The sequence below is a fragment of the Pieris brassicae genome, chromosome 5 (genome assembly GCF_905147105.1).
Source record: "Pieris brassicae chromosome 5, ilPieBrab1.1, whole genome shotgun sequence".
Taxonomy (NCBI): Eukaryota; Metazoa; Arthropoda; class Insecta; order Lepidoptera; family Pieridae; genus Pieris; species Pieris brassicae.
Window position 1 is genome coordinate 14118580 of NC_059669.1, and position 24339 is coordinate 14142918.

The window sequence follows — 24339 nt, forward strand, 5'->3', positions numbered from 1 at the left end:
TACTGGAACTGTATTATTGAAGTAAGTACTATTTTTATTTTTATTTGTGTTTATTTTATTATATAAACGTAAAAAACAACCCTGCGATGCAGTAGGTAGTTTATCACTGATAAGCGATTATTCCACAAATGATAGGCCGATCTATTTTGTATTATTATCGTAGGTTCGATCCCCGGCTATGCACCAATGGACCTTCTTTCTATGTGCGCATTTACAGCTCTCGAACGGTAAAGAAAAACATCGTGAGGAAACCGATTTCTCTTAGACCTAAAACGTCCGCGGCGTGTATCAGGAACAGGAGGCTGATCACCTACTATATTAGATTTAAAAATGATCATGAAACCGCATCAGAAACCTGAGGTCTAGACCTAAAAAGGTTGTAGCGCCACTGATTAATTAATTATTGTTTTAATACTATAAAAAGTGTTTTATATCTTTTACGTGGTAGCCAAGTGTTGGTAAAGTTTGATAACTGTTATGTGCAAAGTTATAGATAGAAATTAAATCGTAGGTACCTTAACTTGCGTATAAAATGTGGTAAATATCAGCTGATAAATAGTCTCATCTACTTACACTGTATATCCTGCATTATCCTAATCAGCACAATGATCATCATCTTTCCATAATGAAGTCGCTAAATTAATAATTTATTCGAAAAAACAAATACGTACCTTTCGATTGAGTTTATTTATTATTGAGTAGGTTAACATACTAGCAGATTAATAAGGTGATGCCCGACGCGGATATTATCTATCACTTTTCATCCCCGGCCACATCTCTATGAACACGATAAACGGTTTGAACGGACAATGGATTCCTTAGAAAGGTTTAAGTGGTTTTTTATTACATGATGTAAATTCGATTTACGATTTTCTTGAAGACGCTATAATAAGACTTGTATTTTCGCAGCGCGGACGGATTTTAGTAACAATATTTATTTATGTATAATACATAATGACGGTAATAGGTATAAAAATAAAATAACGAATTTCTACCGTCCGACATAACTTCTTAAGGAAGCGTTGTATGTAATCTATAATTTGCAAACGGATATAGGAGACATTGCCGCTTGTTTGGCAACTCGAGTGACGCAATACGACTTCCACAATGATGATAGCTGGGATTCAGGCCTAATTGGTATATACAGAGTGTTTTGTTATTTTCAATTTTTTTATCAAACTGTAAAGAACAAAAAAAAGACTGAAATCTAGTTCAATTCAGATAGTCTTTTTTAAAATAATTATGGCTAATAATTATTGACTTAAATTTCTACAATACGAGTAGTACAAGCACGATAATTTAAAACTAAGATAATGTTTATCTCCTTTCATGTGGTATCTCCACAATTGCACTATTCACTACATTACACTAGTTTAAGTTAAAGGTCTTTCCAGGCTGACTGTGAAGTAAACTATAAGATTTAATGGGTTTATTTATATAAAATTGTTTAACTAGTTCATAAAAGAAAATAACAGAACATAAAATTCCGGAGGATGCCTACATTTCGACGCGTGTTGTGTAATTCGATATACTCGCGTAAATATGTGCGTTATGTATTATTACGTTACGTTATTATACAAAAGCTTAATTTTAATTACGAATAAATCAATTAACGTTATAATATTTAAAAATTACTGGTATTTTAAAAAGGAAATTACAAAATGTTAGCTCCTGTATAGTGATCATGTACAAAGTTATAAGTTACACCGATCAATGCCATACAAACATAATTTAAACTTACTAGATAAAGACAGACATTGCACCGTAAATCTAGTCAATGTTATAATAAAGCCAACTTGTGAATAAAGATTTTGCATAATTAAACTTTTGAGATTATCGTTAAATATTTAAACAAAATTCGTTAACTAAATAGGTATATATGAAATTCCTAGTAAGGGCTAATTAAGGAATGCTTAGTTATAAATAGTAATGGAATTTTTATTCTTGTGCAGTGCAAAAATGGAGAGACGGACTTTTGGTGTGTTTTTCGCTATGACATTATTAGCGCATGGATTCTGCCTCCCATCACATATTAGAATGAGAAGACAAGAAAGTACTTCGGTAAGTTTTTTATACAGCCTTTGAATAATAGGATTTAATTCTATGTTTTTATTAGTAACCATAACAATCAAATATACAGTATTTACAATTTTAAAGAAAATTAAAACAAACTCAAAGTGTTGAATGTACCTTTAACGCTGATAGATAGCATTTACTCGCTGTATTGCGATATTTATCGATTGATGTACCCCAATGCTGACATTTTTGCTTCATACATATCGGACCTATGGATAAATTTAATGAATTCATAATTATATATTTTGATTATTATTATAATATGTGGATCAAAAATATTTAGTTATACATATTATAAAACGGGTCCCCTGAAAACTGCACCACTCTACTACACATGTTCTGAAACCGACTGAAAAATAGGTTTCAGCTTCCTGAAAACTAGGGTAACATTATGGAAATTACAATTTTCTAATATGAGAAGACCCTCTCCTGAAACGGTCAAAAATCATATTACAGCCTGCTGAAAAGTTCTCTAACTAGTGTCAGTGTAACAGTCGACCCGTCGTAACAATATGTATTAAGTTTTCATTATCATAATATTAATTCATCCGATATAATTTTTGTTTCGCCTGGAATACATCCCAGAATATCCATATAGAAAGCCATCACAATGATCTTCAGTGGCAATAGTGATCGCGTTGATAATCGCTCTCAATAATAAATAATACTTAATAATGGGTATTAAAATGAATAACTTTTTATTATTTTAACAGTACCTGCGATGTGAAGGGTACAAGGTCTAAATTATATCCTTAAGAAAAAAACCATACGAAAAAATACCACCGACTAATTTCCTTGTAATTTCGTTAATAACAAGTTTGGACCTCATCAGCCGAGGTTATTTTATGTTCACCTTAGTCAGAGTCGTTAAACTATCTCTAAAATGAATAAATTTTAGTTTTTTTTCATAAATAGTTAATTGATACATTACTTAACTTTGGAGCAGTGTTGGCGTAGTGGCTTCAGCGTGCGACTCTCATCCCTAAGGTCGTAGGTTCAATCCCCGGCTGTGAACCAATGGATTTTCTTTCTATGTTGCCATTTAACATTTGCTCGAACGGTGAAGGAAAACATCGTGAGGAAGCAGCTTGCCTTAGGCCCAAAAAGTCGACGGCGTGCGTCAGGCACTGAAGGCTGATCACCTGCTTGCCTATTCGATTAACAAATGATAATGAAACAGAGACAGAATCTGAGGCCCAGACTCTGTGCCACACTTCGTGCCTCCTTTTATTACGTACAAATAAAGTCACAATGTAGTATGGTGGAGACATAAACTGAACAAGTCCTTTAGGACGTCGAACAGATTGATATATATTGCGCAAATAAAATGGCATATACCTATTCAAACGACGCTCCATGTTTAGTATAGCTAATTTAATATTAGACAGATACAACGGTAAGTCCATTGACTGTGAATGATGAAGATACAACAGACAAGGATGCCATCATACCTATAAGAGACTCAGCTCCCGTATCCGTCCCCATCGACCCGAGCGATGATGATGAAGATGACCTGATCCCCGCACCAGCGTCTTCCGGAGGCGGAAGCAGTATATTCAGCATCTTTAACCTATTGGGTGCTATTCTTCCAAGTTCAAGCAGTGCAAGCGTAAGTGTTTCAACTATTTTGAAATTATACGCACAAATTTTAATTGTAAACTTAGCTAGGTAAAAATGTGTTGGATTTGACATACGGGACTCATACTTAGCGCTACTTTACATCTTACCAAATCATTGAGCGTTAAATGAAATCGTATCTTAGTACAAAACAAATGAAGTTGTTTTTTATAATAATAATAACAAGAAAACCTTTATTAATCTGAAAATTATTATCTCAATTTTTTATTCCCACTAGATAGTTTATACTTTTCTGCTTTCATTTGTTTTTGTATATATTTTGGGTGGCAGCGTGGCACCAGTTAGGTGAAGTTTTCTTATGGCACCGTTTGTTGCAAGAAATAATTTTATGAGGTAATTAAATTGTATTTGAATAAATTACCGATTTTTGGAGGTAATTTATTTTTGTGTGCGTATTGAAGTATACAGAAATACATTTTTAATTTATTACTTTCAATATCACGTGTGAATTAGTGCATGAATTTTTTATTACACTGGAATATTGCACCTGGCACAGAAAAAGTATGAAGGTAAGTACGCACTCTTTTCTATACATTAATATGAATTTAATTGAACCTTTTATCGCAATAACAATATTTAAAATATAATTTTTTTTCTCAAATATCTTGTCATTAAGTACAAAAATTATTTTTACATGTTTTTCAGATACTTCTACAGAATATCCTAAGACTTATCGTGGACAGGCTTACACCGCACATAATAGTGCGTAGACAAATCAACGATATTGATAACGAAAACAACTTAAAACCTACTTTCCAAAGAGAAGAGAACGAAAGTGATTCTAGAGACTCTATGGATTCGGAGGAAAGTGATGACGATCCTAATTCAAATCAGGAGTTGGATTCGGAAATGGATTCGGTTGAGGATGAATATGATGAACCTGAAGGTGATGGACAAGGAGGTGGCATTTTGGGTCTTCTGGCTGGATTAAGTGGTGGTGTAAGTAATGAACATGTGAATTCTATTTAACCTTGGTAGGTTCAAAAAGTATTTCGTAATAGACATTTTAGGTAATTTTATGGGAAATTATATTAATAGTATTTTTGCGATAAAAACAAGTATTGCTTTCTTGATAATGGAATTTTATATATTATTTTAAATATGTATTCGTGATTTTAGGAAGATGGCCAGTCTGATTTAGGATCGCTACTTGCAACAGTTAGTGGAATTGTTGCCAATTTGAGTGTAAGTACCAAGATTAAAAACATTTTTTTTCTCAAATCACAGATAATCCGAATAATGTCATGTTCTAGGGCGATGGAATTGACTTAAACGCGTTGATAGCTTCCGGAATTGGTCTTTTTGTAGGATTATTGGTACGTTTTTATTTTTTATAGAAATTATGCTTCAATAAGTATAGTACTTTAATAGTATTATTATTGATGGCAATGTTATTTTCAGTCGGAAGGGAACGAAAATCCTGGTTCTGTTATAGCTAGTTATTTCTTGACGTCTTTGGACACGATTACTGGAGGTGGATCGGTAAGAATTAATGGTTTATATTGAAGACATTACAAAAATGTTATAATAATTAACGTTTAAAATATTTCAGACAAACAATGGAGCCTTTTTTGGTAATTTGCTATCCAAATTGATTCAAGGGATCAGTGCTGTGAGTAATTAATTATTAAACAGAAAGAAGTCATTCAACTAACTTCAATCGACTTAATAAGATATCTGTCAGCATTTACCAAGATACCTACGTGTAACTACAGCTCAAAACTACTGAATTGTATAATTTCGATGAAACTTGGACTGTTCTCCATAAGTTAAGCCGAGAAATTTGTTGGCAAACGTACAAACACAAATACTTATACTTAAATCTAGCACACGTGGTCGGTAGCCTAAATAGATCAACATACTAAATTATTTTTGAATACGAACATCAAATAGATAAAGGTCAAACTGATAACATGCTTTTTTGAAGTCGGTATAAACGTATACTTTCCATACTAAAAATAAATTATCTATAATTATTAAAAGGTTTTTCCAGGCACTTGATCCTGACGCAAGCTCAGAGGAGCATGGAGAGCCGCAAATGAAGGATTCAGCTGGATTTTTCTCGAGTTTACTGATGGCGCTTCTCGGAAACATGTCAAAAGGCAGTTCCGGTGGAAGCTCACACCCGTGGAAACGTTATCTTGAAATTTATTAATTATTAACACCGTCTAATTGCAAAGAAAACATTTTGTTAAACTCTATAATATACTTCTTAGGTATACAATAGCTTGTATGTGATCTTCATGTGGCTGGATCGTGGAATTGATAATTGAATCGTGAAAACCATTTGAAAGTATCAGGCCAGATATATTTAAAGTTATAAAAAGAATAACGTTTTGTTTAATGTTCAAGGCGTACAATACTTTTTCCCCGTTGGTTTTTGTTTGGTTATCAGAAATTTATGACAGATAAGTATCGAGGTGCCAGACAGAAGGCATATAGCCTATGAAATAAAAATTAACTAGACGCAATCTGAGGCAATTATTGTTTAGATAATGATGTTTTTTTCTGTAGGAGCTTATTGTATTTTTTATGTATCTCATGGAACTGGATCCGGCAAAAAAAAATATTTAAAAAGTTAAGTTATATCTAATTTACATCGGTTTCTATATTTATTCAGCTATATAAATTATTTTTAACTGTTAAAGTTTATGCAATAATATATTTTACGATTTGGCCACGATATGTATATATATATTATGTTAGTTATAAAATTAAGTTATTGATAAAATAGTTAAGTGATACAACAAAAGTATAACAGCAGTGATTGTCGTAATACAGCGTCCATATCTGTACGACCTGTGTGTGAGCAGTAAATAAAAAAGATTCCAAAATAGTTATTTAATTAAATTCCCTTTAATAATTATTTTAGCGTGTATATAACTAAGTTAACGGGCACATCGCAGGGCACTAAATAAATAATTCAAAGAAGTCTTCAAAATTATTTACGTATTTTAAGGTCTGTTTTATTAAATGCAAACACGTGTTTTATTGTCATAGATATATTTGCAATTAATAAAATATATGTTTCAGAGCGCCCAAGCTGAGGAATCTAGCGCTCCATCTATTTTTTGGACCCTCAAACTGGACATTTTACGCGCCCTCGTTCAATTTACAACTAGTATCCTGGGATTGGCTTCGTCTAGCGCTTTTAATTTTAGTTCACAATAAGTGCCTAATGTAATAAAAGTTATGGACAGCAATATTTTTTTTATTTATAGCCTCTTCTCCGATACATGGCACAGAGAAAGCTCGTTTATCTGAAAAATAAACGTTTAGAATTTGACAATTACATCATAACGAATTTCTAAACATAAGAGTAAATATTTGAAAATTTCTGTTTTGATACGTATGGGCTTATGCGCATATAATATAAGCTTAAAAAAGGACTGCGTTCGAATGTAATAAAAATGTACATACATATATATTCAATAGTCAATTACTATAAAATTAATATACATTTAAAGATGTTTTTTAAAGAACAGAGTGCAAGCGGGTGGAAGGCTCACCTGATGTTAGAATTAAATGATGAGGAAAATGGTCACATGGTGACAAAGTCACGCAATGCGAAAAGTCATTTGGTTTTAAACACGTTGACTATCTATGGGCTCGCAACTGCGTTGCCGGCAAATGTACTGTCACGTTTATTCATTTGACAATTGACATGAGATTTACAGATATAAGACGTTATGGTATGTTTATGAATAAAGGAAGCCTCACATTTATGTTTGGGGGAGTTGCGAGTACATAAGACACCGCATTAGCTACATCTTCCGGAGTCAGCATTGGTACATCTAAAGTTTTGCCTCCCCTTTCGACCATATCGGTTTTCACTAGCCCCGGCGCTATGCTCTGAAACGATATAAAAATAAAATTTAAAGGTACCCGGTACTTGTACTTTTCTTGCTCAACGTATAACCATACTTCTTAAATTAGTTTTAGTTTTATTAATAAAAAAATGCTAGTTAAATTCTAATAAAATAAATTAATACTATAAAAGGAAATGTAATGCTATGCTTATTAATAATAATAACTAATTTACGTATTCGCCACCCTTTTGAAACTAAGTGACATTGAGTGAGCAAAAGCCTTGGCGATAGATTTAGACAACTCTTATTGAATGGATTCTCTGGATTGGATTATCCGACGTTCCGCCTAGGTACTTTATATCGCGCATGATACGGTTATCGGTTTGGTAATAATGCTGATTTAAAAAAAAATCAATGGCGCTACAACCATTTTAGGTCTGGGCCTCAGATTTCTGTATCTGTTTCATGATCATTTTTTAATCTAATAGGCATAGGTGACTTTTTGGGTTTAACGCAAGCCGGTTTCATTACGATGTTTTCCTTCACCGTTCGAGCTAATGTTAAATGCGCACATAGAAAGAAAATCCATAGGTGCACACTCGGGGATAGAACCTAAGACCTCAGGGATGAGAGTCGCACGCTGAAGCCACTAGGTCAACACAGCTCTAATTTACCTTATAGTGCTGATTAACCTATATAACAATGTAAATAGGGAATTCATACCGTAACTTTAATATTGCTGTTCAAATGCGCTAATTCGTTGAGAAGTGACTGTGTGAAGGCCGACACTGCGTACTTACTCGCTGGGTACGAGTTAAACACAGGTAAGTACGGCACGTAATGACCAGCAATGCTGAAAAATCAATTACAAGTGAATTTGAGTCCAAATAAATTGTTAACAAAACCTGCAAAGAATCAAACAAATTGGACGCAGTAATAACGTGCTGAACGCCTCACCCTCAATTTCAGGTTTGTTTGGCTTTATACAGAAATTCATTAAAATTACAATATTTTATTCAAACATTATGATTCGTTCCTTGTTCATTTACATTGATTTAATCTCGTTAAGGGATTTCTAAAGCATGTATAGTTGTTTAGAGAATTCACTAGTGAACGTAAAAGTATGAGCAAGTCATTTAGGATTGCATTTTTGTAATTGGACCGGATTGAGAATAATGTGACTTGTATTCATCAAATGCTCTCGCTCTTAGATCTCTTCCAGGCAACCCTACTAAGGGAAACACTAAAAAAAGAAATATTAAGTGCAAGCAAGAAGTGCATAACCAAATCAAATAGGAATTAAATTACGAGAAACACTGATTTATATATAAATTATAGAATTATCAAACCTAATCTAAAGTAAAATTAATTAAAAGATTAATTACAGTGTAATGCAAAAGAATAAGAAAATACATTAATTACAAAAGTCACGATAGAACAGGATAGGATATGTTAAGAAGTGTTTATGTAGAAGACTTTTAAAAGAGGTGAGGGAGGGAGCCAATCGTATGTCGTCGGAATCGAAGAGCGTAAACTACAACTTGAATTGTCTAAAATCATCATTGAAAATCCAAAAAGTATCTAATAAAGGTGCATATACATATACATAACTATATATAGGCCTTGGGATTTTTAATTCTTGTTTTTTTTTTTAAATTAAGAGGAAGTTTGGCGATTTAATAGAATAGAGTAGAGAGAAGGAGGTGGCGATGAAGATATTGACCTGGATATATTAATGATGTGCCCATTAAAGTTATGAGTTTTCATAGAATTAAGAGCGTGTCGTGTGCAGAGTATGAGTCCTTTTACGTTGATGTCGATTGTTGATAACATTTCATCACAGCTTACGGGTGAGTTTCCGAACTCTGAAAACAACATAAATTATTAAAGTCCATTTCGGCAGTAAAACATACTATGAAGTTAGCAATATTTTTTGAGTAGATAATAGTTTCAAGGGATTTGTATTTTTACTACGGCGAATAGAATTTGTCTCCGATTTTATTTTATGCTCAAGAAAAATATATTAAATATTTTAATGATATATAAGACTTTATAATATTAGTATGGAACTACTAAGTAAAAGGTTAATCTCATACTCTATCTCTAATAAATTTACCAGAAAATAAGACATCAAATGTGAAAAATTTGTATTATACCACTTATATTTCCTGGATACATGACTCCAGCATTATTGACGAGTATGTGTGTGCCTCCATAGTTCTCCTCCACTGACTTAAATGCTGCTTCGACGTCTTCTTGCTTGGTAATGTCACATTGTATCGAATGAATACTACCAGAGCCTGTTATTTGTGTTTTCAGTTCCTGTTATTCAATGAAAAATACATCAAAGTCGTTCTATGCTGACAAGTATGTTCAAAATAATATAATCGACAAACAAATTTCTACGTTTCCTTGATTATTTTATTGAATTTAATGATAAATAGAATTAAACTTATTACCTTCTGGTACTACACAATTTGGGTTAATAATAAGGCCGCGAAATAAGTAATAATTCAATTATAGATTTTATACCCGTTCTATGAGAAGAACAACGTTTACATCCTCTAGGATCCAAAAACAATTTGCGATATAATTTTTATTTAAAAAATTTGTTATTACTAATTAATATATAATATACGATCTAAAAACGTCTCTTTAACGAATAACGGTTATTTTTAATCTGTTATTACATGATTCATTATGCTATGTTCTATAATACAGAAGCCATAAATCATAATAACCGTGATTTATAACTCTGACTAATTCTCACATCCACAAGTTGAGAACGCCTTGCCAACCCGACAAGCTTTAAGCCGGAATTGGCCAACTGAACGCAAATCTCAGCGCCAATGCCTGCACTTGCGCCAGTAACGACAGCCGTCTTTCCGATCCAGCGGTCCATATTCCTACAAAAGAACATTGTAAAACTTTTACGGAATATAAAGAACTGTAAAGAAAGAAGAAGTTATCGGGAGTCCCGCAATTATCCTTTTTTTTCAATTGCCAGAGCAGGTAGGCTGAGCGTTAGAGTGGGAAGCTTATAAGAACTTCATTCTCAATATTCTAATGTTCTAATGTGTTGTCTAGAATTACTTAAAATCAATCAGATTGGCAGAAAGTGGAACTGAATTTTAATTAATAATCAACAGGCTAGGCAAGTGAGGAAACGCTATCGATCCATGTCATTTGACTAGCTTTTTGTTCAGGCCGCTAGTAAACGGCGCCATTTATTTATACTAGGCTAGGCTGTTAATTGAACGGCTTATTAAGCTAGATGGCTGCGACATATATATAACGTATCGTGTATCAGTGACATAAAATAAAACCTTGAAGTTTTATGGAAATTTGCGTCGATAAACAATACGTTCTCTTTATTCTATTATCCCGCGTTTTAAATCATTTGACAACAGTTTGATAGTCTTTGATATAACTCTTTTAGTTAAGAAATCTTCAACCCCGCTATTTTTGTATTCTTCGTATATTAATAATCATTGAATATGTTAGGATAAAACAAATCGTCTAAAAGCTACGATAAAATATGTATTGAATTAAGGATCACTTACCCACACGTAAATGAACTTGCGTGCTGTTTCCAAGACAATTAATATTCAACTAAGACACGACATAAGCAATTATGATCAATAATTTATTTTATTTACGGCGATAACTTAGATATCTATTATATTTATTGTTTACGTCAACGTAAGGCATTTAACGAATACCAAATAACCAGACTCACGACTCACGACTGAACACTGCCGACTTTCTTTAAATTATAACGTTACATGTGAAAGTAAAATCAATATAGCAAATATGTAATTTTTGGATTGTTGGCTTGTGATTTGGATTGTGTTTGGATTTCAGGCAGCGTTATTTTTACTTCATCATGTATATGTATACTTGCAATGTACCTATTTTGTTTATTATGTAGTTATGACGAAATAATTTGTCTTTCTTCCAATGTCAGAAAGATCACAAGTTTTTTTAAAAAGACAATTTTTAAAGTTATTGTTTGACTCGAAGCGAAACGACGAGGTGCAATGTGCTCTATTGCTCATGGCCACGGAATATTATATGTCGATTATTAAAGGAATGTGTAAACAGGTCTTCTTTTAAATAGAGCTTTTGGCGTTTACCTGTAATATGAGATCTAATTGAATCCACTCTTTCTTAGGTCACTAAAAATAATCATAAAGCGCGTGGTGGTGCTTCCATGGGTAATAGGGAAAAGATGAAGATACGGCATCCACCCCCACTACCACGACCACTATACCTGGTCAGATAAAGATTGCGCTAAACATTCCACGATTACATCAATATATATGGATACAGCTCTGATAAAAGTTCCGACTGAATTTTTTACAACAATGACATGTTCTACAACAATGTCTATAAATCAGCTATAGTTACAGTGATTTATGAATTAATGAAATGTTATGAAATAGCATTATCATGCATATCTTAGCATTAGTTGTATATTTAAAATATACAACAACTAATGCTGAGATACAAAACAAAATCAAAAAAGGATATACATGAATTACAAACGAATTCATTTGGATAGATAGGGGTTCATATAGAAGACTTTTAAAAGGCGTTACAGAGGTAGCTAATCATGTGGAATCGGGAAACGTATCCCATAACTTTATGGTGGAGATCTTAAATGACTTGCCATAAGTTCAATATTCAGAAAAATATCAAGAAACAGCCAAAAGTCTAAATTATTATATTTTTACGAATTAAACAAATTGGAAGATGTGAAGTTAAAATAAATCAACATCGTAATTGAAAAAGAAAACAAAAAAAAAGGAATGGAATTAACGATTAAGTTTTTTAAGGAAGAGCTTGAAACCCTGACACAGGTATTTTGAACTTAAAAGGAAACAAATCTTACACATTATGCGTTGTTGTAATGAATAAACACATTTTTATTATTTATTTATTTATAAGGAATTAAAATAAAACAGCAGGTTATATTTAAAATTGTATATTTGAAGATAAATGTATGTTAATAGAAAAATCTCGGTCGCACTTAACAAGGCTACATTATGGTCGACTATATTACATCTACGTACTAAACAACACCACCTCACACTCTGACGCACATAGGAACATTTTCACCTTATACTAAAGTTCTGCATTTTATACCAAAATAACTACACTTGTGGAAATCGAAAACGACCTTCACAAATCTGTTTAATGGGTTTAATATAATAGACAAAGTTGTAATTTTTTTGTATAACAAGTTCTTTAGAAGATTTGTCAGTTCAGACATCGCTCCAGCGACTGGCCGAATTTAAAAGAAATTAACTATCAAAGATTACACTCGACATTTAGTCCTTATTCCCAGAAATTCTCCTAAAGATAATCGTGGAAATAAATAAAAATGGTGAGGTCAGTCAGTCTTGGTAGGCGGTATAAGTAACGGAATATGTAAACTATATTTATAGTTGTAACGGCAAAACCATATAATGACTTAACAACATCAGAACAAAATCGCTAAAGGCAATGTAAAACAGTAATAATTTATTACATCATAGCTATTTTGGTATAAAAGGAGCTCCATCAAAGGTATTCCTTATACTTAAATCTTTTTTATTCTATAATTCTTATCTATTCATCAACATGTGCTCTCAACTATCAAATGCGGTCATCATATAGTCTATATTAGAATCACTTTATATAATCTATGTACTTGAAGATAATATTGCTATCGTTAAAATAACACGGAAGAAAACTCAGCACAGTCAAGGTGTAGTCTGTATTTTTAGACAGCTGTCAAAATACACAATCTCGTTAAAATACGGCTGTAATTTAAAGTAGTATTTATTTAGGTTTATAATATACCGACCGCTTAAAGCGATTCAATGCTATAAAAAAATATTCGACATTTCAAATAATAATATTGCGATTTTAAACTATAACTATAAACCTTAAAATATACAAACGCAATTCTCAGTTATCTTTAGTAAAACTAAGTAAAAATAACTGACAAAGTATATTGATATTTGCGATCTTTTCATTATAAAATCATGTCTTAAATAAAATATAACTTTCCTTTTTTTTTAATAACGGATGGCTATTTTTGCTTAATCCTCATGACAATATAGCTTTTATAAAAGATAATCTATATCGTTTATTAACACGCAATTATTGCCGGTTCTCACGTACATAATTATTTGATTAAACAGTCAGCATATATCTCCGCGAACCGACCAATCAACTATATTCAAATTACACATTAACATTTAATTAAGAGTATTTAATATTTACCTACACGATAAGTGCAAAGCGTGATTTTCAGCCTAAATATATACCCTCTAATATAACGCCTTTTTCTGAAGTGAAAATCAAATTTGGATAAATATTTTTTGAGATTTTGCGTACCTAAAAACGACTTCAGCGCATCTCTTTTAGCCAGCTTATTCAGCGATAACTTTAATATGACCTAACCTGGTCGGTTGTTAATGTAAATAATTAGACATAAAACAATATAAATAATTAAAATTCATATTAATTCATTCGGATTTTGTTTGGTCAATAAAAATATTAGATATTTTAAGATAACCAGCCAAACGCTAATTCAACTTTGACAATTTTGCGAATTCATGTTTAACCTCTTATAATTATTTAATATCTAAAAATATGTATTCCTTTCTTTATTTTACACAGAAATGATATTGCACTCTCAATAATTTGTATATAAAATGTAATACAACAAAAAAATTGTCGATTGATAAGTAACCAAAGTTTAGCAATACCTTAATTACGTTATATGAAATTAACTAATTAAATAATGTAAGAACCACTTATGGTAAGCGAATAAGATAATTATTACTTATAAATTGCTATAACGCTCCAATCTCATTATTTCTCCCTTTACAAGAATTTTTTAAACTCAAATGATGGGAATGTATTCTAAACCATCGAAATTGCATTTTTTTATACAAAATGCGTACATGTTCTAAATACGCGGCGCAACATTTACTATAGCGTCACTGCGTGTGTCAAGTTTATATCACTTTTACACAGATTCAATCGTTAGATTTCTGGATCAATTGGTTAATGATTTCAACATCTGTATAAAATATCTATATCACAATTGAAGATATTTTAAATTGAATGAGATAGCCAGCACCTATTCAACATAATGTTTGGAAAAAAATTCCGGCTCGAAGGACCATCTTGTATGAGCCACTAGAATTAACAACCACGCAGAGTACTTATAACGCCTTTTATAATTTATCAGGAATATTGTCTGTTTCACTCACTGAAATAAACTTTGCACTTTTAACTTGGGGATGTACTGAGGCTCCTCTTTTATGATTGGAACCTGAAATTACACATGCTTCATTTTATTCAAAGCTTTCCTTAACTCTATTAGAATTGGTACTATTATAGCATAATTCAATGGTGAATTGAGATTTAACCTTCAATTTGAAAGATAAACCAACAAATTTCTAGTTTAGAATACTGGTTGGACTTAGTGGACTTGTCTGTCATATATAAAAAGTCACATCAATTATCTCAAAAATAAACTTAAAGATTCATCAATTTCCTATTCCTTTTTGTAGAACCGTTCTAGTGTAAGTTAACTAATAAATTTTCCCCTGAAATTGCCCTTTTCCAAAATTTGCAATAACTAAATATCTCTAACTTTTAGATCACATATTTTAGTTTGTAAGAACTCTGCTCGTAATATTTTTTAAGTATATGCATGCTTTTGAGCAGTGTTGGCCTAGTGGCTTCAGCGTGCAGTGCTCATCCCTGAGGTCGTACGTTCGATCCCCGGCTGTGCACCAATGGATTTTCTTTCTATGTTCGCATTTAACATTAGCTCGAACGTATGAAAACATCGTGAGGAAACCGGCTTGCCTTAGACCCAAAAAGTCAACGTTTTGTGTCAGCCACAGAAGGCTGATCACCTACTTGCCTATTCAATTTACAAATGATCATGAAACAGATACATAAATCTGAGGCCCAGACCTAAAAAAGGTAGTCTTTTTTTAAAGTGTTACATTTAGTTATAAAGATGAAGATCATTTACAAAACAAAATTTAAAAAATGAAATCAAATACTTCTAACCACAAATTCTGATTGGTCATCGTCATCTAGTTCCAGAGGGTCCTTCATCTGCGAAAACAAATATCATTATTATATTTCTTATAGAAATGTAATAAGACAATCATTGTAATGTTTTTTTTATACAAAACTGGACAGACGTTTGGCCACAGCACCACGTGATGTTAAGTGTGATGCGGCCTATCGTAGTGTCATCCGTCTCCGTCCAGGAGATGCATATTTAGCTTGAATGAACCATGTTAAACATACGGTTTTTATATTCAACTTCAAATAAGATGAATAATATATCTCAATCTTAAAGAATGGCAACACAACCGTGAGTACGTGCGTCCGAATCAGAGGGCTGATCTTTTCCGCGTGTCCATTTGGCACTAGCTTAAGGTGAACTAGACTCAAAACGAGACTGAAACACAAATTCTATTTTTTTATGCAAATAATATTTATCATGTTTATGTTATATGTCACCTTAGGCGGTCGGCCCCTTTTGGGTGGGGACTGCGCACGAGTGGCGAGTACGCGCAACTGATGCGCTCGTAACAAGTGCTCGGTGTGCTCGCGGGGAGATCCCACTATCGCCCCACACGATGCGAACACGCACTTATATTGCATCTCTGAATCAATAATGTGTATTTAATATATAATAGTTCATATAAACAAGTAATAAGCCGACACGAGGTGCGGGTTTTTATCGCGAATCATATGGAAATATGGAAAAAAAAATATTTCTCTTATGTTTTACAGAAAATTATAACTTTATCTAATAAACATTATTATTTATTAAAAGTTTAAAAAAATCACACACCGTACCCACTACTATATACATATAAACTGTTTATATAAGCAATATGTAATATAAAATAATTTGATAAAATACCGTATATATGTCGCAGTAAAGTAGTTAAATCAGAGTTAATTGAATCACGAGACAGTTAATTAAAAATCAATATTCAATCAAGTCGCTAGCATTTTGATTTAAATAAAGCAGCGTCGAAAACGTTTAATTATCTGTCTGACCGAAAGCCAGCATGTTGATTAATAATGTAAAACAAGATGGTAAAACGAGACTCCGCCATGATTATTTCATTTGTTATTGTTATTTCGGTGTGACTGAAGAACTGAGAGCTTGGAAATTCCGTATTTTGCTTGATTGTAAATGGTTAGATTAGGTTAGTCTTATTGCCTAGGAACGTTTAGAAAACTCGTTAAACGTTTCGTTCACTCACTTGTCTGACGGAACGTCAGCGACTCGATTGAATCGATATTTTTAATTAACTGTCTAATGATTCAATGAACTATCTGATTTAACAACTTTCCTGCGACATATATATAGTCACCACGCCAACTTTTACTTTTACATAAAAAAATTAAATTATCACATGTAACCCTACACTTGGATTCGAAGTCGCGAGCAACCAGTCTTCAGTCTTAAAACACATTCAAGGTACCATATTTCTCAAACAATTAAGCGTGCGTGGTTAAGTTGAAAATCTTCTACATAACACCAATTCTATACAAAGACAAATTATATCTTAAAAATAAATTCCAAAATTTTAGGAATTCTAATTAATATATTAAAATGCTTTTTTTTATTATATCAACAGTTGAGCTTTATTCTTACGTTCTTCTTCATCCTCCTGGTGGTGTCTGGCCATGTGGACCTGCAAAAGTCTCTCGGAAGGCAGCTTCACGTCGCACATGGAACACGGGAAACGAACCCGCACCGGGCTCTTCAACGTCGAATGGGCTTCACGTCTAGAAACATTGATTTGTCCTTATCAGTCTCCTTAAAAATATTCCTTGTAACTATAAACAATTAAATTACTATAAATATTATCATCCATAACATTAAAAATAATATGGGCCGGGACAACGGGATATTGAAATGTGTTAGTTATCATTTAAGAGACAATATAGACATGAAAATATATTATACATTTATTTCTTAAAAAAAAGTCAACTCCATAGAAAATAAGCCGTTGTCATTACAATAACCTTATTAATGATCATATTACCTATGCGTGTACATATGGTTCCTTTGCGCAAAGCTCTGACCACACATCGGACATTGGTATGACGTCTCTAAGGGGCGGCCAGACAAATGACGCTTGCGATGCTGGTTTAAATTTGTCACCTGAAAACCAATTATAAATACTGTATAAACTAAAATATATTAAAAAAACCATTGCGTAGTCTTTCAAATCCCATCCATTAATCGGTATCTTACTTTACAAAAAAGTTGTTTATTGCTCAGTTACACAACACAACAACTAAAATTACAACTAGTAGATATGCGAAGGACGTTTCTTCATCCGTAATGGTTTTAAAAAACTCTGGATTACGATTGGAAGGCCTGTACAGAAGATACGGTGTGACACACAGTTGAGGAGTTTCGGGCATGGGACGGCTTTCGCTTGTTCCTTGCTTATAGTATTGTTGGCAATCTATCGCTTCCACTATAATTAGTGGAATAATTTCAAAGTATGGTGGAAGCTGACAATGACGGTCCCTGGAATGCCTTCAAGGCTGAAAGAAAACATTTTTTATTGTTTATATACGTCGGAAAAATTTAAATTTAAAATTATGTAAAATAATTGTAAGTTTATAATAATACTTAGCTTTAAGCCTGTTAAAAAAAATTATTTTCTTTCAATGTGTAAAAGCTATGTTAACGAAAGACAATTCTATGCCTTCAAGGCTTTTTGTGAGGCCATCATAACCCAGAAGGAGAATGCGGAGCGTGAGCGTGAAAACAATTCAGATGCTCCGGCGGAAAGAAAACGACGGCCGGGGCAACGATGGCGTGCTTTCGCACGGCAGACGTGCGAAAGCTAAGAGAAGGTTTTGAAGATTTGTGCTAAGGGAGCGTTCAAGTATTACATAACGCATTTTTTGTCCTTTTGTAAAACGTTATGCGGGGGGGGATTGAATTGTGCGTTATTGTTAATATTATTTTCCACTTTCCAGTACTTTACCCACATAATGGTACGTTTTAGGTTTAAAGAGTCACTGGAGTTGGTCACGAAACGTTTTACTATTGGATACAGACGGTAACGTTACGGCCCCCCCCATCAAGAATCTCCAAAAATTGCGTGACGTAATACTTGAACGCTCCCTAAGGAGATGTCGCGGTGTTAATGTGGCATTCGCGTTTGGCGGGGGGAAGGATAAGGCTGAAGGCATCCGTCAGGTTTTAGTGAGTAGGGTTATTAAGTTTCAGTCCCATATAATCCCTGCTGGCGTAAAATACCGCAAGGATATGCGTAACAGCATTTCCTTACGTAATTTACAAACCAACATAAATAGAAAAACAAAAAGGAAACTAAGATATAAATGCTTCCGTCTCAGTGTAATCTAAGCCCAATAATTACTGTAATAGCCTACTAATAATTATGTCTATTATGAGCTTGAACAAATGCTTATATACATTATCCATACAATTTGTATTATTTACTATAAGAATTCTATTAGAAATGTATGTTCGTGAGTCCATTCTAATACGTTTAAAGTTACTATTCTATTACGCTATATCCACTACACCTTTGACCTGAGTTAAAAGTTAACACACGCGCGCTTTTATAGATTTCTGAATATTTTAATTATATATAGATAGTTAATGTATAAAAACACCTAAGATTACTCCGGGCACACAAGAAGTCCTTAAAAATACCAATAGCATTACAACCTTCAGGTCTGAGTCACAGATACCTGTAACTATACGTACGGTCATTTGTTTTTACAAATTGGCAAGTAGGTGGCCTTCTCTGCCTGACGCACGCCGTCGACTTTTTTGGGTCTAAGACATGCTGGTTTGCAGAGCGAATTCAAAATTCTACATAAATTTTGCTCTATAGTCTAGATTTCTTTTATATTTTTCAAATAAATATTTTTTTAGCTAACGCTTTAACGAAGCCCTATTAGCAGTCTCTCATCATCAGCGCCGGTATTGTTTCTCAAACAATCACGATTATCTTATGTTTTGTATCTAGAGTCAACCATATTACAAAAACGATAGATATTTGTTGACTCTCGATAATTTGAAAGTCACGGGGAGTTATAAGTTTCAAATCAGACCAGTTTCAGTACCAGAGATAAATTTCAAACTTCCAAGTCCACAATTTTACTTCGAAAATTCCGCAATGTTTTTTCGTGTGCGCAACTTCAGTCTATCATTGTCCAAAGAATTTTGAAAAACAATTGAAAGGTACATTTTAAACACTTCAAATTATAGAATATAGGGAATCAGAGATTTCAAATTATCTGATGTTAGCGAGCAAGGTACATTGATTCAACATCGATTTTATTCAATTTATCGAGTGTTTTTCAAGGAACCGGAAAAAAATCAAATTACTATAAATGCAACTGCAAAGATAGAATTATATGGAAAATAAATAAATGTTATCAGTAAAACTACGTCATTACTCAATTTGTATGAATAGTTGCGCGTAACCGATTTTTAATACTATGTCAAACACATGGTAGAGATTATTTACAATGTCAACGAAAAACTCAGGAGATAAAATTTCTGAATGGTGACGCAAACGCACATAAGAGAATGCCTAAAACATTACTATTAATATTTTTACAGCCCGTGGCTAAATTAATAATCCACAAGACATATGTAGATACTGAATTTCCGATGAATGTTTCGTATTAGTTTCATATATTTAATTAAAATATTAAATTCGAGACCAAAACCATTTGAAGATGCTTCAAGAAGTCATGGCCTCCCAGATTGCATCCGTTTTTTTTTGTTTTTTTTTCATAGACAAGTAGGTGTTCAGCCTTCTGTGAGATACATGTCGTATTTATGACATGCCGGTTTTTACACTATGTTCCTTGACCATACGGGCGAGTGTTAGATGCGAACCCACGGGGATGGCAGCCGCACGCTCAATAAGGCCAACATTGCCTTTTTTATCAATCAACATTTATTACATTTTGTTTCCGAAAGACCTATATATTCCTGAGGTCAACGAATTCAATATATGTGACATTAATCCGATATTGATATGGATTAATAAATTAATTTTTCCTCACCTGTGCATATGCCTTGTCGCAGCCAGGTTCGGGACACACAAAAGGCCTTTCTCCTGTGTGCAGGCGGACATGGTTGTTGAGGTTTGTTACCTGACAATGGAGAACATCGAATAAATAACGCGATATCGATAGCATATACATTTTTTCATTGGACGAGAGGCAAACTAACTTAGAATAAAGAGCCAACCGCCATCTACGGATGAAAGCGCCGATGAGGTGCTCTTGCGGGAGTAATCTAAGTAACTCTAAGATATTAACTTGACGTTCTGAATGTGATGTCGTTCGTATCGTTTACGTTTCCGTTTCCGGACATAATATTATTCTCTGAGAAATAAATTATAATTTTCATTGCTTTATACGTGAACGACATTTATATAGAACTTCTTGAACGAAATTAAACGCGAATACAAAATATTTAATTTAATATTCTTCATTGTCCCTTGTATTACGTTTATTATAACTAGCGGCAGATGGCGTTAGAGAGATCAGAGTTTACTAAGCTAGACGATGATTTCGATAAATTACATAATTTCTATATGTACTTTGAGACAAAAGCCATCTTGCCATAATCAAACGTCATACTAGCTTTAATCGAAAACTATTTACTGAGTACAGCTCATATTTTATTTTATTAAAAATGGTACAAAGACCCTACAAAACAGTATCAAACTGAGAAAACACTTTTTAAACGGATTTAAGCTATGTATTATTATTATTATTAAAAAATTATAATTATTTACATAATTTTAAGCGTGCTTTTCAGCGTGCTTGGTCACGGTGACAATAATACATAGCTTCAATCCGTTTAAAAAGTGTCTTCTTAATGTGTAAAAGCTACGATAACAAAAGACAATAAATACTAAGTATCAAACTGGTTTTAAAAATCGTTTTTCAGTTAATCATGACAAAAATCAGAAATTTTAGTTACTTTTTGAATTTTCTATTTTTATGTATATTATATGCGTGGGTGGAGATATGTGTCTGTAAGTATTAAATAAATGAAGCATAATTATCATATGTGTGTTGTAAGATGTGGACACATTTTGTGAATCTTTTTATATTCTGTCATTTATGTTCCAAACCAAACTCAATTAATTTAATTAAGCAGACAAGTTAATTAAAGTACCCCAACAATTCTTATTAAAAAGGATAACATCATAATCAGATATAATCTACTATTTAAAGGCCGGCAACGCAATTGCGACCCCTGTTGCATATAGTGGTGTCCATGGGCGGCGGTATCACTTATCATCAGGTGAACCTACTGCCCGTTCGTCCCCTGTTCTATTATATATAAAAATGTAGTGTTTTTTTTAATTTAATTTAATTTAAAGTACACTCACTAGTGTCTTTAACAGATTCTCTTATTGTCCACAGTGTTCACTATAGTCATTAGTTATATCTAGACAATGAACACTGATCTTAGACAACAACAAAACCCTATACAGTAATCCTAGCAACAGATATGGTTCAAACTATTTCTGTCATGAATAGTGTTTATTATTATTATAATATAAATAAAAAACTAACTTGAGTAAAAGCTTTGCCGCACTCCTGGCACTTGTAGGGTCGCTCATTGGTGTGGATGCGCAAATGAGCGCGCAAATTGTTTGATTGGGAGAATGCTGAAATGAAATAGGATGAAACATAAAATAAAAGAGAAATTAAATAAGTATTCTATTAATTTGTGTTCACTCTGTGCTAAAAAGAGTCAAAGATTTAGGTATTTTTAAGTGTACTTAGGGTAAGATTCAGAGACAAAACTAAATGTGCTAAGTATGAGGCATACCATATGTCAAACACAAGTTGTATTTTGACATACCAATCATAATAAGTATCTCTAATACTCCTTGTCAACTCTCAGTGTCAACTTAGCACTAAGACATCCATATGTCTTGAACATTGAAGCCTTGGTCTGAAAGCCTTATTGTAAATGTAATACATGTGAAACATATAATAGTTTGAGTATAAAGATTTTCTTACAATTCTTACCTTTGTTACAGAAAGTGCAGACAAATCGCCTCTCTGCACGGTGATTCCGCATATGATTTTGCAACTGCATATTTTTCTGGAATGACTTATGGCATACATTACATTGATATTTGTGATTGGTTTGCTCCTGAAAATAATACTGTATGCAATTAAAAAGGATATAATTACTGTCATTATGACGCTTTATATTCAATTATTGCAATATTGCAATGTTTCATCATTGGGTTACTTAGAATAAATAGGTAAAATTTATAGTTATTAGAAAGTAGTCATGTTTTCTTGCTCTTTCACTGTTTATAGGTATTTAGTGTTTATAATTTAAATTGTATTACCTCTTCATTATTCGAAGATTGCTCAGCAGTACTAGGATCACTATCGTCTAATGTCACTTCAGGGACAAGAGGTTGACATTTGAAACAGGCATACACAGAATCAGTACCCGTTTCAAAGAGTTGCTGAAATCACAAAAACAACTTTATATTAGCATGACTTCCAAAAAGTTATAAACGCATGGCCTACTTCAATTTTATAGCTGCATTAATATGAAAGGTTCAGTGTCACATAACTTTTATAGATGAAATTAGAAGTTTATTACTTTGTATATATAAATTTTATAGCTTGGAATGCTAGCTATATAAGAAAATAGTTATTGTTAAAACAAGATCCAATATTTTTCTCAGTATAAAATACACATTGTCTGAGTTAGTAATATACATTACAACATACAGTCTTCAATTACAACCAACTAAAGTGAATTGATTAAAACAATGTTAAAAACCTACAGGAATGCTAATCAGAATAAAGACAACTAATTGGATAAAATTTATGTCTGTATTTTAGCATTAACATATAAAGACATCTAATTACTGTCAGTAAGAAATGTCAATTAATATGAATGTAATCTCAATTCAAAGCAATTTCTCATTAAAATAATGATTATTATATATTTACTTTTGTGAATCAACCTTAATAAATTGTTAAATAAGTAGGCATTATTTAATGTTATTTTACTTTTTTACGAAAAACTGCATTAAAAAACCTAGGCTTTTCAATTACAAAAAAACACGTTAAATTTCACAGTATAAAAGCTTGAACGAAGAGAACATTGAGAACTCTAAAAAACAAACACTGCCTAGTTTTTATTCGATGCTAAGCCAGACGTAAAAAAAACTTGAGCGACGACAGTCGAGGTACGTAAATAAAAAAAAATAAGGCGGGCTGCGCTGGTTTTATACCTACCATCGTTCTACGTATTTAGTTTTTTTTTTGTTAGAACCAAGCATCATTATTAAACCGTTATATGTAGTTAGGCAAACAGTAGAAACTTATATGTTACTTAGTTCGGATTACGATATTAAATTAAACTATACAGTTGATACCTAGGTATGTTATAAAAATAACAATCACGCAAGGAAAACAAAAAATATTGACCGCTTTAGTATGGCATAATTAAGTCATAAACCTTGGCTAAATACGTACCTGTGCAGGTTTCAAACAAATTCCACATTTATCCATTCTTGACACACTTATTCTTTTGGAAAATCATAAAATACAGTAAATATTAAATAGATAAATCCACTTTCAACAAAATCACGACAGCTCGTCAGAAAAGGGCACAAGCAGACGCGGGGCGGGGCCGGGGCATAGGCATTCTGAGTTGCCACATGCGTGGATCGTCTCCCACTGATGTGATCAATAAATGATG

General features: G+C 32.7%; 3 protein-coding genes across 7 annotated transcripts; 1 reads left to right on the top strand and 2 right to left on the bottom strand.

The window, feature by feature from the left end:
• The first annotated feature begins 4217 nt into the window (after nt 1-4217).
• LOC123709530 lies at nt 4218-5869 on the top strand. Its single transcript, XM_045660931.1, has 7 exons — nt 4218-4223; nt 4360-4653; nt 4834-4899; nt 4968-5030; nt 5116-5196; nt 5267-5326; nt 5708-5869. The coding sequence occupies exons 1-7, from the start codon at nt 4218-4220 to the stop codon at nt 5867-5869; spliced, it is 732 nt and encodes a 243-aa protein (XP_045516887.1).
• An 831-nt stretch (nt 5870-6700) lies between these two features.
• Nucleotides 6701-11278, bottom strand: LOC123709661 (farnesol dehydrogenase-like). The gene is made up of 7 exons (XM_045661143.1): nt 11087-11278; nt 10294-10429; nt 9680-9845; nt 9247-9388; nt 8247-8376; nt 7435-7566; nt 6701-6974 (listed from the first exon to the last, which is right to left on the bottom strand). Exons 2-7 carry the CDS (start codon nt 10423-10425, stop codon nt 6930-6932), a joined length of 747 nt encoding a protein of 248 aa, XP_045517099.1. The 5' UTR covers nt 10426-10429; nt 11087-11278; the 3' UTR covers nt 6701-6929.
• Nucleotides 11279-12494: 1216 nt separating this feature from the next.
• LOC123709747 (gastrula zinc finger protein XlCGF7.1-like) lies at nt 12495-24261 on the bottom strand. 5 transcript variants are annotated; one of them, XM_045661277.1, is made up of 10 exons: nt 24114-24261; nt 22967-23089; nt 22635-22710; nt 22173-22267; nt 20643-20732; nt 17618-17736; nt 17224-17357; nt 16071-16216; nt 15609-15656; nt 12495-14856 (listed from the first exon to the last, which is right to left on the bottom strand). In XM_045661277.1, exons 1-10 carry the CDS (start codon nt 24147-24149, stop codon nt 14791-14793), a joined length of 933 nt encoding a protein of 310 aa, XP_045517233.1. In that variant the 5' UTR covers nt 24150-24261; the 3' UTR covers nt 12495-14790. The 5 variants fall into 5 exon arrangements, with proteins under 5 accessions (XP_045517233.1, XP_045517232.1, XP_045517231.1 ...); XM_045661276.1 differs by having other exon boundaries at nt 22635-22719; XM_045661275.1 differs by having other exon boundaries at nt 22635-22761.
• Between the last annotated feature and the right edge of the window lie 78 nt (nt 24262-24339).

Coding starts and splice junctions, on each gene's coding strand:
- LOC123709661 (XM_045661143.1), bottom strand. CDS start 10,425: ATGGACCGCTGGATCGGAAAGACGGCTGTCGTTACTGGCGCAAGTGCA. Junction 9,389..9,679: donor GTATCCAGGAAATATAAGTG/GTATAATACAAA, acceptor TGTTGTTTTCAG/AGTTCGGAAACTCACCCGTA. Junction 7,567..8,246: donor ACAGCAATATTAAAGTTACG/GTATGAATTCCC, acceptor ATATCGTTTCAG/AGCATAGCGCCGGGGCTAGT.
- LOC123709747 (XM_045661274.1), bottom strand. CDS start 24,149: ATGGATAAATGTGGAATTTGTTTGAAACCTGCACAG. Junction 20,733..22,172: donor GCGGCAAAGCTTTTACTCAA/GTTAGTTTTTTA, acceptor CTCCATTGTCAG/GTAACAAACCTCAACAACCA. Junction 16,217..17,223: donor CCAGGAGGATGAAGAAGAAC/GTAAGAATAAAG, acceptor TTATTGATTCAG/AGATGCAATATAAGTGCGTG.
- LOC123709530 (XM_045660931.1), top strand. Junction 5,031..5,115: donor GTCTTTTTGTAGGATTATTG/GTACGTTTTTAT, acceptor TGTTATTTTCAG/TCGGAAGGGAACGAAAATCC. Junction 5,327..5,707: donor TGATTCAAGGGATCAGTGCT/GTGAGTAATTAA, acceptor AGGTTTTTCCAG/GCACTTGATCCTGACGCAAG.